This window comes from Zophobas morio, unplaced genomic scaffold, assembly GCF_036711695.1.
Source record: "Zophobas morio isolate AGI-343-1 ecotype UQ-CSIRO unplaced genomic scaffold, CSIRO_AGI_Zmor_V1 ptg000021l, whole genome shotgun sequence".
In the NCBI taxonomy this organism is placed as follows: domain Eukaryota; kingdom Metazoa; phylum Arthropoda; class Insecta; order Coleoptera; family Tenebrionidae; genus Zophobas; species Zophobas morio.
Genome location: NW_026972126.1, coordinates 16035569 through 16052016, shown reverse-complemented (window position 1 = coordinate 16052016; position 16448 = coordinate 16035569). Strand labels below are relative to the sequence as shown.

Genomic DNA, 16448 nt, shown 5'->3' with positions numbered 1-16448 from the left:
ATTCCAGAAATTCTAGACATTCTAGATATTGTAGAGATTCTAGAAATTCCACAAATTTTAAAAATTACAGAGATTCGAGAGATAACAGAAATTCTAGAAATCCTAGAGATTCTAGAGGTTCTAAAGGTTCTAGAAGTTCCAGGGGTTTCAGAGATTCTAGAGATTCTTAAGATCCTAGAGATTCTAGAAATTCTAGAAAGCTAAAGTTTCCAAAAATTCCAGGGATTCCAGAGTTTCTGGGGATTCTAGAGATTCTAAGAATACCCAAAATTCCAAAGGTTTCAAGGATTTCATGGATTCTGGGGTTTCTCGGGGTTCTAAAGATTCCAAGATTCGAAGAGTCCGGAAATTCGGAAGATTCCAAATATTCCAGAGATTCCATAGATTCTGAAGATATCCAAATATGCGAGAATCTTGTGTTTCTTTAAATTCCTCCCTTACTATGGACTCACTTTTCGGTAAGGTCGTTTTCGAGAAAATTTTCCACTTCATTAAGGCCCAGTTGTTTGACCTTGTTATTGGACCAAGCTATTTGGCAGTGTCGAAGTAACATTGTCTTCAAAGTGATTAATCCAGATCTTCTAGAGTTTTTGACAACAGGCTTTTTTCAACACCAATGATGCTTTTTCCAGTAGAACATTCGAGGACCTTGTTTTTCTTCACATCCCTCTTTTACTGTGGACTCATTTTCGCCTAGGGTCGTTTTCAAGAAAATCTTCTACTCCGTTGAAGTCCATTTGACAAAACTATTTGACATTGTCGAAGTTATATTGTCCTCAAATTGATAACTCTAGAACTTCTGATTTTTTTGACAACTGACTTTTGTCTTCAACACCAATTATGCAATCTTCTTCTTTTTTAAATTTCCCTCTTCATTGAGTCGCCTCCAATAAAATATTCTACTTTGTTGAGGTCTAATTGTTTGACTCTGTTATTGGACCAAACTATTTCACTAGATCTTCTGGATTTTTTGTCAATTGACTTTTTTCTTCAACACCAATTACCTCTTTTTCCAGTACGATATTCAAAAACCTTGTCTTTCGTTCAGTTGCATTCTGACTCATTTCTCTCTACGATCGTTTTCAAGAAAATCTTCTAGCTTGTTGAGTTTAGTTCTTTAACACTGTTATTCGACAAAACTATTTTACACTGTCGAAGTAACCCTTGATTGATCCAATTGATGACCCTAGAACTTCTAGATTTTTTGACAACTGAGTACCAATTGTTCAGGCACTATTGTGTAATGCGATCAAAGCAATGGTACCCAATTTGCTACTCAAATGTTTTGATTTTATTTTTTCAATTTTCTGTTTTCTATATTATTAAATCTAACATTGTCACTATCGACGAGACCAACCGATGGGATGACATTTCTACCTACCACGCAGATTTTTCATTAGAAGAAGTGAGAAACTAGTTTTAAGTTTTGTACTGGTGAAAACAAAATCCAGTTTTTTCCACATCGAAGGTTTGAACTGTGTCAATTTTTCAAAGGGTTACAACGTTTCGCTCTCTTTTATGCGAAACATCTTCAGGAAATAAAGAACAAAATGTTGCCTCCATTTCATCTCTTCTTTCCCGAACTTCTCATTCTTCTTATCCTTTCTTTCTTGAAGATCCAGTTCTAGTTCGTAATGCAGAAGAAGGTCCAAACTGACTGTACAAATAGTCAGTAAATCTAATTTTTCTAGAACACAATGGATATTATTTTACTTTCAATTACCTTAACTGATTATAATTCTACATATCCAAGTGTTCTAAGAACAAAGGGTCATAAATTAAAATTTTGAAAGCACTGACTTTTATTTTTCTTGAGCAATGAAATATTGTATTGTAATAGAAGGTGGTACTACTAATAGAAACATTGTTATTCCTAGTAATACATTGTAGATAGAAGTGATACAATAGTGTTCAAAGAAAATTCAACATATAAAATATGTAAATATAACAAAAAGTGACTTCCGAGCAGTGGTTGCGTATAGGTTTCCGAATTTATGTCAGCTCTATTTTTGCTTATTTATTTTCAGAATTACGATAAATATGTAGGACTCGGGCAAAATCAAGAAAATATTATGTCTTGGAACACATGATTCAAACAACAACCGCTAATTTGTTTAACTGTGTGTAAGAAAGGTTAAACGCTATCAGGACATTTTGCGCATAAATATTGATTAAGTTCATTAAAAATGTGCTTACGACGAATATCTTAGGTTATCACAAAAAAGTCCCCTTTCCATTATGGACGTCAAATGTCTTTGTTTTCCAAAATTCTTGTGCACATGCAGATTGTGCCAATAACAAATTTGTCAAGCTTAAAAATATAGTTCAAAATATCACAGTGAACAAGTGTTAAGTGTGTCAAGCTGGAATTTACGCAGAACCTGAGGAAGATATCTCGCTCTACTTATTCTGACTACCGATAACAATAAATAAGTAGGAGTGTTGTTGTCACGAAGAAGTAGTTCAGTCTTCTCAGTGAAAATGAAGTTGTTGTGTTTAGTTATCTGTATCTGTGTTCTGCAAGCAACCCTTGTAGAATCTGGTCTAATATTTGACAAACTCTCGGCCGGTGTGTCAAAAGTAACGCAAGATATCAAGTGTGGAATACACAAAACTAGAAACGTGTTTTCTCACCACGATCACGAAAAGGACCCGTGTGACATGAGTGGTCCGACGAACAACAAAGTTGATGACAGTAAGTTGTAATTTTTGTTTGGTGTGTTATTTTTTTTTTCTTTGTACGACAGACACGACTCCCCCGATTGATACAAGACATGGAAAAGATGATCCAACCACTTTGGGTCCTGGAGGTCGACGAATAATTTCCGCAGGATCTAACTGTCCTGCAGGACAACGTGCCGACAGCGCAGGAAATTGTAGAGAAGAATGGTGATTTTTATACATGAAGCTATTTAAATAAAGAAAATATAAATTTAAAATCGTGTTTCCTTTTTACGAAAATTATTATTAGTGTGGAAGTATGAGATAAAGCATCCGCTTTTTTCCATAAATGAAGCATCGTCATTTATTAATATTTGAGCGTCCCGTCAATTAGGGAAGTTTTTGATGCAAGCAAAACCAAATAAAGTCCGGAGGAAAGAGAGGATCTGTTTAATTATTAAGGACATCAGCGCCGGCGGAAGTGCTGGAAAAGTTGCCATAAATATCCGTGTTTGCATTATAAAACGTCTTCGATTTAAATACTAAATGGATTAAGAATCCGGCGGAGGCGAATTACATAGTTCGGAGATCATAAGGAGGGAGAGCACCTCGTAATTTTTTCAATTTAATTCAAAGTCATTAGAACAAGTGGAGTGGAAACGAGAAAATAAAACAAACAAATTAGTTTCCGTGGAATTAATTTATATCTGTGCAACCAAGTGCGATCCTAATTGATGCAGAAGCAGACAGGGAAAAGCCTAGAAATCATGGAAATGCAAGGAAAGGGTTGGCCAGACTGCGAATCCAATCCCTTCGCATACCTTCATTAGCCCGCCAAAGAGTTACAACAAATAGATCGCAGGGTTTTAATTAAATCACTTGTTTGTGGAGTGCTCGATCGAAATTCATTTCGGAGGGTCCGGAAAAATTCGGAAATTTTCAATGGGTGCGTTTAAGCCGTTTACCGGCGTCCGCTAAATGAACAATGGCCATATCTGGCAGTTTTAAGCCTGTTGAGGACACACTTGAACGGGAAGGTAAAGGGCACAAAAGAGATTAATCCTGTGGGATTACCATCCGGATCGTTCCGGGTTGACCCTTGCGCGTCAGGAGTCGCATGAATTTAACTACATGCCATTTATTCCGGAACGGCTATGCTAATATTCACTTTATATGCAAAAGTCATGAGGTTAATCTCGACAATTATCGTTGAAACGGGAAAAATTCAGACCTATAGGTTCATGAATTTCGGCGTATTGTGAAATGGCGTGCTTTTATGATGTTATAGCGTTATAACATAAATGTAACGTACGAGCTTGCTACAAAGTCTTTTTCTCGGGATACGGAGATCCCTACATTGTGAAGCACAACAATATGGACCTCAATAAATCAATTATTTTTTTATTTTTATTAAAAAAAGTTTTAACTGTTTGTGTTCACCACTCATAAAATACGAAAATGCAAAATTCCTGTCTCTGACAGTCAGGTCAGTTCAGCTGTTGTAACGATTTAAGTAGAATTAGTTTTCTCTCAGGTCAGATCTCGTCAAATTAGCTTAAGTCAGGTCAAGACAAGTCAGATCAGAACAGTTATTCTAATACAATCTAGAAGACATTTTTCTTAAAATTCAACTAAAGGGCTCAAGCTAGATCAGGTTAACACAGGTCAGGTCACAACAGAACAGATTAGGTCAGGACAGGTCAAGTCAGTTATTATAATATCTAGAAGGCAGTTTCCTTAAACTTCAACTAAAAGGCCAGATTAAGCTAGATCAGATCAAGAGAGGTCAGTTATTGTAATAATCAAGAAGACAGTTTCCTTAATATTTAACTGAAGAACTAGATCAATGTGGTTGTGAGTTGTAAATCCGCCTTAGTTTTCTCAAAAAAAATTAAATTGTATTACAACCTTTCGTAATAATATAAATAATATACTGAAAGGTCGCGGGTTTATTATCTCAGGGATCACTTTTATACTGTGTCTAGTATTTATCAAAATGAATATAATCATCCACCGATGTTAGTTGTCTGATAAATAATAATAATAATAATAATAATAATATGTATTTGCCCAACAGATACAAATCCATTAACAGGACAAAAATAAATACAATTCAGACTTTACAATTAAAATTAAAATAAAATAAAATATAAAGATAATGAGAACACTCCATCACTTCTTCTGAAAAAATATGTCCGCATAATGATCATTGGCATTTTTACACAATCGACAGAGTGGTGAATTTTTCAGAATATTAGTTCGCGAGGTTGGAAAACTAAATGTCACTGAATGACGAGCATTTCTTCTCGGTACATGGAAGTTAACTTCAGACAAAATATTGGGACAATCTACCTGATCATGGATTATTTTCCACATAAAGTGAGCACTCTGCAAATTTCTTCTTGATGTCAAGGACTGCATGTTGTGTTGCTGAAGTAAAGTTTCATAATGAACATTCCTTGCTGGGTATACACCTGTAGTTTTAAATGATAGAAATTTGAGAAAACGACGCTGGACACGTTCAATAAGTAGTTGATAAGTAAGATAACACGGAGACCACACAATCGAGACATATTCTAGCTTACTACGGACAAAGGAAGAATATAGTGACTTAAGCAGGTCTGTATTTTTGAAATACGTGGCGGAACGCATTACAAATCCCAAACTTTTGGATGCAGATGAGGTTATAGCTATAATATGTTGAGAGAAACTGAGCCGATGATCAAATATAACCCCCAAATCTCTGATGGTATCAGTTTTGACTAAAAATTGACCATTTATGTAGTAAATAGAAGGTATAACGCTGTTATTACGACAAAAAGAAACATAGAAGCACTTGTTAGTGTTTAATTTTAAGTGATTATCAGAGCACCATTGTACAATAAGATTAATATTATTCTGGAGATGGTCAACATCATTAGCTGACGAGACAGGAGAAAAAAGTTTTACATCATCTGCAAAGCCAAGGATAGAGCAAGACGTGGACATTAAGAGATCATTAATGAATAACAGGAACAGCAGGGGTCCAAGATTGGAACCTTGTGGTACGCCAGAAGTGGACATGTAATCAAATGATTTATAACCATTGTAATAGACATAGTTGAGCCTGTTGATTAAATACGAACGTAACAATGCAAGGAATGATGAACCAACACCGAACATATCAAGCTTGTTTAGCAAAATTGAGTGATCCACTGAATCAAAAGCACTTGAGAGATCGGTATACACCACGTCCACCTGGCCACGCTGATCCAAAACTTTACAAACAAATTGAGTGAAGACACTTAGATTAGTCTGTGCAGATCTTCCAGGAACAAACCCATGCTGATTCGTTGAGATTAAGGATCGAGTATTGTTAAAGAGTGACAAGTAGATTATCTTCTCAAACACTTTCGCAAAATTACAAATAATAGCAATAGGCCTATAATTTTTTATTTGCTTCTTATCATTCTTTTTAAAAATAGGTGTTATTCTAGCTCGCTTCCATCGATCAGGAAATATTGACTTCGAAATGGCCATGTTAATGATGAACGTCAACGGTTTTGCCAGAGCAAACCTGGCGTCGTGCACCAAGAAGCTAGGAATTTGATCATCACCGGCTGTATGTTTACAAGAGAAAGTCGACATTATTTCTATCACCTTATCCTCCGAAACAAGTTGCAAATTAAAACATGGACCACTGAAAGAAGCACTAACATCATCTCTCGACTCTGACTCTCCTGGCAGAAACATGTTAGAAAATAATTCTCCAAAGGCATCTACTATGTCCTGTGGATTTTCATATGTTATATCTCCGTTATACATTTTCCCAGGAATTCTAGAAGTTTTGTTTCTCATGTTTAGGTAACTGAAAACACTTTTTGGATTATGTTGGATAGACTGCTCGATATCAGTCATATAGATCTTGTAAGCCTCCGATATACTACTCTTAGTGACAGCACGAAGTCTCTTAAACTGATTTAAGTAATAATTAGAGTTAGTAGACCTCCATTTTCGCCTATAAAAGTTTTTAAGTTTAATATTCGAAATTATAATTGGTGTAAACCATTGTGGGTAAGACGATTTACCGGGGCAACGCTGAGGAACTGATTTTTCTAAAGTGATATATAGAATGCTATAAAATGTATTCAAAGCAATATTGACATCAGTGCATGACATGACCTCAGTCCAGTCAACGTCATAAATATTTTGATACAAAGTAATAAAATCAGCTCTACGAAAATTAAACATTTTCTTAATTGCTAATGGAAAAGTCATACTGTCAGCTGCCAATGAGAACTGCATCGAAATAAATAACGCAGGATGAAAAGAATCTTCCTTAACGAATGGATGTTCATCACGTTCCACTTTGATTTCATGTGACATATTCGATAAAACTAAGTCTAACAGCTTATTCTGATCATTAAAAACATTGTTAAATTGATTTAGTTCAAGTGTGCTGGAAAAATTTGAAAGAAGACGAACTTTAGAACATGCTGCATTTGAACCATTATAACCAGGAAGATTAAAGTCACCAATAAGTATTGCAGGTTTATCTACGAGTATTGCTTCCAACGCATCAAAAAACAATTCATATTCATGGAAATCAAGCGAAGGAGGTATGTAACAGGCAACCAGAAAGAATTTAAAGTGAAAGAACTGACATCTACATATAATAACATCAATTAATGGCACCAACAAGACAGTAGGAGTGTCCATCACTTCGAACTTAATTTTATCAGATAATCCGACAAGAACGCCTCCACCATCCCGTTTATTAACAATATCAAATAGGCAACCAATAATTCAACTCTTGTATAGATTCACTACATATCTAAAGGAGAAGCAAATCTTGATTTTCAATTTTAGATATACAGATTCCTTCAAAAAAACAAGTTTGGGCTGTCATATTTTGTTCATTATCTCACAACCTTATGATTTTTTTCATAAAATTATGGGATTTATGCTTAATGAATGATTTTTTGGAATTTCTCTAAATCCTGAAATTTGTTGGAATTCCCAGTAAAATGAAGCCAAATTTTTGTATGAAATAAATTATAAGCTAACGAAAAACACGTTTGGATTATCGTTTCGTTTTTAGAAGTACCTTAGACTGTTTGTTTAACGATGAAAAAGTTCCCGAAACCTGTTAATGTTTCACTTTGTGAGTAACAATATTGTCCAGTTCTTTCGTGTTTTGTTTTTAGTAGTAAATATTTGAAACAATTTAATTATCGTACAATATATAGAAGTCGACAAAACTCTCTATCTATTAAAATCGCAATTTCAAATGTTCATAAAACGGCGAATCGCCCCGAATCCCATTTTAATAAAGTGCACAAAAAGACCCGCACAACGAAATGTGTTTCTATTCTCATCCCGAAGTTGTGCTCAAGTAATAATCAGTCTACGACTCACCAGACGGTTGCAGAACTTAGATTTTTCGTGTCGATATTGATTCAATGTAAGGAAAAGCACAACTCTCGGGGGTAATTTCATCCCCCCGTTTAATTAGAGACAAAAGTTTGAAGACGTTTGGTAATGTATCGGCGTCTGCTGTCGTCGTTCGCTCCGCAAAAACCTGCATCTGCTTATTTAACTTAACTAACAAAACTCGAAAAAGCAAAGCTCGCATTGCAACTAATGCACAACATGGAAAGCTCTCGAGCTTCGCAAAGAAAATAAAGCAAGAAGCGAGTTTTTGTATTTAAAACGAGATTAAATTAGCCGAGCTTTGTCGGGCGCGGAGGATGGTTAAAGATTTCGTTATAATGCGAGCTTTGAAAAATTCTTTTGAAGAAATCCGGTTATGAGGCGACGAGCAATGAAACATTCGGAAGAGGCTCGGGCATATATCGAGTGACATAAAAGCCGAGGAAGCTTTGGCTAATTTGTAGAAGAAAATTCTGCCTGAGTGTGCAAATAGAAAAATCAAACTAAAGCTGTTATTAATACGTTACAGCTTTCACGATTTTCGAACTTTATGAGCTTGAGCGCGATAAAAGAAAGCTACAAACAAGAAGCTTCGCGGGGAAAATAAAGGAAAGCAGCGAGTTTTTAAATTTGAAACGACGTTAAATTAGGCGCGCTTTGTCGGAGGTTAAAGATTTCGTTACAATGTATGCTTTTGAAAAATTCTTTTGAAGAAATCCGGTTATGAGATGACAGGGTCGATACCCGAAATCGCGTCATATTGCGTGCGGTGCGTATTCAGCTCACGCATCCTTGTGTAGGGGAGCTCCTAATGTCCAGGATCAACTTACAATCATATTAAACCCATTACTCCAAGAAGCGCGGCTATAAGTCTGGATTTGCACCGGGCGGTGGAAGGTACGGCGCCCTTGTTTTGCATTCACTACGTGTGATGGTGCTGCCGAAGGGGCAGATCAAATTAGGCAGGAATACAGGAGAAACTGACGTCGGTTCGTTAAAAAATGCTGCAGACAAGCTGTTCTGTTGTGCGCAGTGTTTCATAGGTTCTTCAGGAGTAACGGATAGTGTGAACAGAATACAAGTAACTAGGAAGGAACACGATAAGAATTTCTTCTTCTTCATTTGTTCTTATTGTGCCTTTTGTAGAATCAGACACTAGTCGAATAATAAGAATATGCAATACTTCTGAAAACTAAACACTAGCCGGTTCAGGCTGTTTTAAGACCAGAGTGAGACGTAGTACGTTACTGGTAAAGACGAACATTCTTTACTATATTATGGTACTTCTAAAACTGAACATTAACAGACTCTGTAATTTTTTGAGCGCGTTTTATAATACTACTGTTAAAAGCGAAACACACGTCGATTTTATAACACTTTAAGCTATACAGGTTACTTCTAAAACGAAACACTAATCAGCTTCTTTTTATGCCATTTCTAGAACTAAAACACTAGTTGAACCATAAGGTTCTGAATTACTTTTGAAAATGAAACACTGACGGGAATGAGATGTATTATATTACTTCTAAAAACGGAAAGTGTTTCAGTGGACGAAGCGAATAATACTATGATACTTCTAAATCTAAGCATTATCAGACTCCGGAAGCTTTTTCAGGGTATTTTATTACTATACTGCTAAAACCGAAACACGAATCGATTTACAACATTCCTTAAACGGTCTAAGCTACTTCTAAGAATGAAACACTAATCACTTTTGAAAATTCATTTTTTTGACACTTCTAAAACTTAACATTAACAGAATCCGCGATTTTTTGAGCGTGTCTTAATATACCACTGTTAAAAGCGAAACACACATCGATTTGTAACACTCTTTAAGCTGCAGATTACTTCTAAAACGAAACACTAATTATCTCCTGTTTGTGCCATTTCTAGAACTAAAACACCAGTCGTACCGTAAGATTCTGGATTACTTTTTAAAATGAACACTGGTAGAAATGAGGCATGTTATACTACTTCTAAAAACGGAAAGTCTTTCAGTGGACGAAGCGAATTGTATTATGATTCTTCTAAATCTAAGCATTATCAGACTCCGGAAGCTTGTTCATGGTGTTTTATTACTATACTGCTAGAAACGAAACACGAATCGATTTACAACATTCCTTAAACGGTCTAAGCTACTTCTAAGAATGAAACACTAATCACTTTTGAAAATTCTTTCTTTTTGGTACTTCTAAAACTTAACATTAACAGAATCCGTGATTTTTTGAGCGTGTTTTATTTTACCACTGTTAAAAGCGAAACACACATCGATTTTTAACACTCTTTAAGCTGCAGATTACTTCTAAAACTAAACACTAATCATCTCCTGTTTGGCCATTTCTAGAACTAAAACACTAGTCGAACCATAAGATTCTGAATTACTTTTTAAAATGAACACTGGTAGAAGTGAGGTGTGTTATACTACTTCTAAAAACGGAAAGTCTTTCAGTGGACGAAGCGAATTATATTATGATAGTTCTAAATCTAAGCATTATCAGACTCCGGAAGCATTTTCAGGATATTTTATTACTATACTGCTAAAAACGAAACACGAATCGATTTACAACAATCCTTAAACGGTCTAAGCTACTTCTAAAAATGAAATACTAATCACTTTTGAAAATTCTTTCTTTTTGGTACTTCTAAAACATAACATTAACAGAATCCGTGATTTTTTGAGCGTGTTTTATTATATCACAGTTAAAAGCGAAACACACATCGATTGGTAGCACTCTTTAAGCTGCAGATTACTTCTAAAACGAAACACTAATTATCTTCTGTTTGTACCATTTCTAGAACTAAAACACTAGTCGAACTGTAAGATTCTGGATTACTTTTTAAAATGAACACTGGTAGAAATGAGGTGTGTTATACTACTTCTAAAAACGAAAAGTCTTTTAATGGACGAAGCGAATTATATTGTGATACTTCTAAATCTAAGCATTATCAGACTCCGGAAGCTTTTTCAGTGTGTTTTATTACTCTACTGCTAAAAACGAAACACGAATCGATTTACAACAATCCTTAAACGGTCTAAGCTACTTCTAAAAATGAAATACTAATCACTTTTGAAAATTCTTTCTTTTTGGTACTTCTAAAACTCAACATTAACAGAATCCGTGATTTTTTGGGCGTGTTTTATTATATCACAGTTAAAAGCGAAACACACATCGATTGGTAGCACTCTTTAAGCTGCAGATTACTTCTAAAACTAAACACTAATCATCTCCTGTTTGGCCATTTCTAGAACTAAAACACTAGTCGAACCGTAAGATTCTGGATTACTTTTTAAAATGAACACGGTAGAAATGAGGTGTGTTATACTACTTCTAAAAACGGAAATCTTTCAATGGACTGTGATGTCCTCTCTAATAGTCCCGACGGTGGTAGGTTAATAACACCAATACATATTTATTATCAATTTATTTACCCATATTACCACTACAAACCCAGACTTAACACTCCCTTGTTTTAGCTATCACTTACACTTTTATACACTATTGATGACCTAGTTCCTTGCAATGGACAAGCATTTGCTGACTAACGAATTGACACTTACTCATTCCATTACACCTCCCCCGGTCGGGAGAAAAATTTTTTTTTCATGTTCTCACGTTCCAAAAAAAAATTTTTCCTTACATTATTCATGATACTTCTTAACTCTATTCTTATGTACTTCTATTAATTTATTACCTATATTAATTACAACATTTGGTGCCTTGTCTACAACTACAGTATATGGTCCTTTATACACTGGCTCACTCTTATTTCCTACATTGTTTCGTAACATAATTTTCGAACCAGTTGGATATCTTACAATTTTTGAAATTTGACTATCGTACAATTTTTTCCTTTTTTCTTTTGACAAAAGTAATTTGTTTCTAGCGTCATTACATGCGGTCTGAAGTCTATATTTTAACTCTAATGGATAATCGTCGAAACTATACAGAGGATCCGTCCGAGTAAGCACATTCGATGGCAGTCGACACGTTTGTCCAAATACTAACTCGAACGGTGTGTACCGTGTTTCGCTATGCACGCTATTGTTGTACGAAAAACACCAGAATGAAACCCATGAACTCCAACTATTTGGATGTTTTGCCACTTGTATTCTTAGATACGCACCTAAGTGTTTGTGGGAATTTTCTAACGCACCTAACGTTTCGTGGTGATACGCTGTCGAATTCAATTGTTTTATTCCTAATACTTTACAAGCCTCTTTGAAAGTTGACGATAAGAATTCTGTACCTTGATCTGTAACAATTTCTTGTGGAATACCATACCTTAAAATAAAATTTTGAACGAATGATTCTGCTACGGTAACGGCTTCTTTATTTGGTATTGGATACGCTTCAACAAACTTACTCAATTCACACTGTATTGTTAATATGTACCGATTATTTTGAACGTCTTGCTCTAAAGGTCCTACTATATCTAAAAAGATTTTTTGAAATGCCGAATAGGCTGTTGTTGTAATCGCCATTGGTTCTAAATTGTGTTTCCCATGCTTATACCTCTGACAAGAATCGCATTTCCTTACAAATTCCTCAACGTCTTTCCGTAATTTTGTCCAAAAAAAATACTTCCTTACATTGTTATACATTCGGTTTATACCGGCGTGACCTCCTGTAGGCAATATATGAAAGTCGTTAAGAATTATTTGTCTCGCTTCTAAGTCATCTATTCTTTGAACGTCCTTAATTACGCTTATTTTTAAATTTCTGAACCTTACTTCGTTAACTCTAGTCATTATTTCACGCAGAAATGATGATGATGCATCTCTTTTATTTTTAATTACTACTAGTTCCGGAATCTTATATTTCATAACAATATCTTTGAGTACTCTCAACGTCTCACTTAGTGCTGACGCCGATCGAATATCCCATTTCATATAAATAACATCTGATTCATTGTCGACAATTAAATTATGACTTTTATAAATAGAACACGTGTTGGACATTTTTGTTTTACTTGCAAGTATTTTGTCAAATTCGGTTTTATAAATAGGACGCAACTCAAAAAAATTTTCAGGTTGTTTTATCAATTCCACCACGCCAGGGTGATCAGTCCTTTCGGATGAAACTGATTCACTGTTCTCGCAGGTCTTACTTTCAGCTTTACTTTGCGCTCTTGTTAATACATTCATTGTACAAAAAACTCGGTGACTCATTGATTTGATTTCACTAGCACTAATTTCTATCCTTGATAAGGCATCCGCTGTTACATTATCTTTACCTTTTATATATACAACATCAAAATCGTACTCTTCCAAAATTAACCTAAATTTCGTCAACCTACTGGAAGGATTTGTCATTCCGAAAAGATATACTAAGGGTCTGTGATCTGTCTGAATAATGAATTTTCTCCCGTACAAATACGGTCGAAAGTATTTAACACCCCAAACTATTGCCAAAAGTTCTTTCTCAATGGTACAGTAATTTTTTTCTCCTTTATTGAGCGTTCTACTGGCATATGCTACAGGTTTGTCACTTGCATTTGTTAATACTGCACCTATCGCTGAACCCGATGCGTCTGTTTTTAAATTAAAAATATTTTCCTTTGAAAAATTTGGATATTCTAAAATTGGTGGGGTCATCAAACTGTTTTTTAATGTTTCAAAAGCTTTCTGACAGTCATCGTTCCATTCGAACTTTACACCTTTCTTTGCTAACCTATTTAACGGAACTGCTATGTATGCAAAATTTTTTATGTATCGTCGATAATAATTCGCAAAAGCTACAAATCTTTTCGTTTCTTTCGCATCCTTTGGCACCGGATAATTTTGAATAACACGAATTTTTTCGGGATCCGGGGAAATTCCGGTTGCTGAGATTACATGACCTAAGTATAAAATTTCTTTCTTTAGGAATTCGCATTTATTTGGATTAATCCGTAATTTTACTTGTCTTAATCTTCCCAAAACTTTAACTAGATTTTTATTATGATTTAGTAGGTTGTTCCCAAAAATTACAATATCATCCATATAGACGAGACAACTAGTGTAATTTAATCCCGCCATTGCGATTGTCATTGCTCGTGAAAACGCAGATGGACTAATTTTAAGACCCATCGGCAGTCGTTTCATCTGATATTGCCCTTGGTTTGTAAGAAACGCGGTACAAGGACGACTTGCCTCATCTAGTTCAATTTGATAATAACCTTGTGATAAATCAAGATGTGAAAAATACATTGCACCAGACAAAGAATCCAAAATTTCTGTAATGCAAGGTAATGGGAATTTCTCATCTTGAATTTGTTTATTTAATTTCCGATAATCAATGACTATTCTCCATTTCTTGATACAATTATCTGCGGATTTTTTAGGTACGATTAGCAAAGGGGCGGACCATTCTGACCTAGCTTCTTCGATAATTCCGTCTTTTAACATTTTACCGACCTGTTGATGTATTTCGTCTTTTTGTGCATGTGGTAACCGATACGGCTTAGTGTAAACTGGAGTCGCATTACTTTGTAACCTTATGCTTTGTTTATAAATATTAGTAACTGTCAGTTCATCACCTTCTAACAAAAATACATCGGAATATTTGGCACAAATTTTTTGAATAGAGATTTTTTCTTCATTATTTAAGTCGTCAGTTTTTAACAACTTCAATAATTTGTCAACTCGCGAAACCGATTGCATAGTTTCTTTTGCTTCACAAATGTGATAATTGGTTGCTTTCTCTAATTTCGGTCGAAAATTTTTCAGTTTAACATTACCGTCTCTAACGTTTAATATTTTCACAGGTATCAAGTTATCTCTAGCGCAGACTATACTTCCGGCTATGTAAACTCCTTCGCATATTTCATCAGGAAGGACCACATAGTCGTCATTATTCTCGACATAACAATATTTGATAATTTCGCATCTGCTTGGAATTTCTGTATAAAATTCGCATTGCGATTCAATTGGAATAAAAATTTTCCGGTCATTACTCCAAAAGGAAAATTCATTCTTTTCGTAATTGATAATTGCATCATGTTTTATGAAAAAGTCAGCACCGATTACACCATTCATTCCACATTCAAACTCCCTCATCAACAAAAATTCCTGTTGCATTTCAACATTGTTAAAACTAAGCAATAATTGTACCGAACCTTGCGAAACTGTCGAACCAGCAATACCGTGTATTTTAATTTTCCGTGTTTGATCAATAACCTCATCTTGCGCAATTGAATTTTGAAAAATTACACTAACTGTTGCACCTGTATCTAGCAAAAATTTTAATTCTTTCCCGCGATAATTTACTCGCACAAAGTTCACTGCATTCATACTTAACACTATGGTATCATTAGCTTCACTGTCAACAATTTTAGACTCGAAAAAACTGACTTTCCGAATTTTCTCTTTCAACTTCTCGTTCAGCTGATGCATTCATACGAAACGCTGATTGATTCCGCCTACTATTATCTCTAGTGTACCTTCTATCATGACCTCTGAAGTTATTTGCTGATCCTCTAAAATTACTTGTTGAACCTCTGAAATTTCTTGTTGTACCTCTAAAATTATTTGTTGGACCTCTGAAATTATTTGTCCCTCTAAAGTTATTTGTTGTACCTCTAAAATTATTGGCTTTACCTCTGAAATTATTTGTTGTACCTCTGAAGGTATGATTACCGCGATTGTAATTCCAATTATAATTTTGTTTATGTAAACGGTGTATTTGACATGATGTTTCCGATTTTGGTGTTTCTTCATCCGTCGCGCCTCTTATCGCGTCACTTAATTTTTCATAGTTCCTAGCTTTTATTACTGTTCTTAACTCAAAATTTTCTAATCCGTTTGCGAAAGCGTTTATAGCAATTTTTTCATTGGATTGTCTTAAAATTTCTAATGCCTGTCGGTTGCCATCGGCCTGAGTTATCGTCAGGTCTACTAATAGTTCCTCGATCGATCTTCCAAATTCCTCCACAGATTTGGAGTACTGTTTTGCTCTACTCAACTGAACAGATAATGACGCTGGAGACTTTTTTGTTAGTAAATAATTTCTTATATCTGCGATTAAAAGACAATTTGTCGCGTAGCTGGATTTCAACCGAATTTTCGCACTTTCCGATAAACGCGTCTTTAGAATGTAAGTAGTTAAAAGTTTTTTCCCGTTATCGTCCAGCATACTATCATACATCTCAATGCCGTCGATTAATTGCTTTGTAACTCTCTCCGAACCGTCCATAACAGGCAGCAAACTAGCCGCTGTTTTTAAATCGAATTTTTCTGTCATTTTAAAATTTACGCCCGCAGAATTAACACTATCGGAGCTATCAGAACTCTCAGCCGAGTCAGAAGCTTCTTCAGTTTGCCCTAATCGTGCTACCCTACTACTTAAAATTGATTCACCTTCTTCTAACCTTACTTCTATATCTGAGACAATGCG

At 35.1% G+C, this 16448-nt stretch overlaps 2 protein-coding genes across 2 annotated transcripts in view; both read left to right on the top strand.

Annotated features, from left to right (window-relative positions):
- Nucleotides 1–16448, top strand: part of LOC135132638 (roundabout homolog 1-like) — a 272773-nt gene that overhangs the window by 181609 nt on the left and 74716 nt on the right. The gene's annotated exons all lie outside the window — the stretch shown is intronic.
- On the top strand, nucleotides 2252–2939 carry LOC135132471 (uncharacterized). The gene is made up of 2 exons (XM_064060582.1): nucleotides 2252–2695; nucleotides 2748–2939. Exons 1-2 carry the CDS (start codon nucleotides 2482–2484, stop codon nucleotides 2891–2893), a joined length of 360 nt encoding a protein of 119 aa, XP_063916652.1. The 5' UTR covers nucleotides 2252–2481; the 3' UTR covers nucleotides 2894–2939.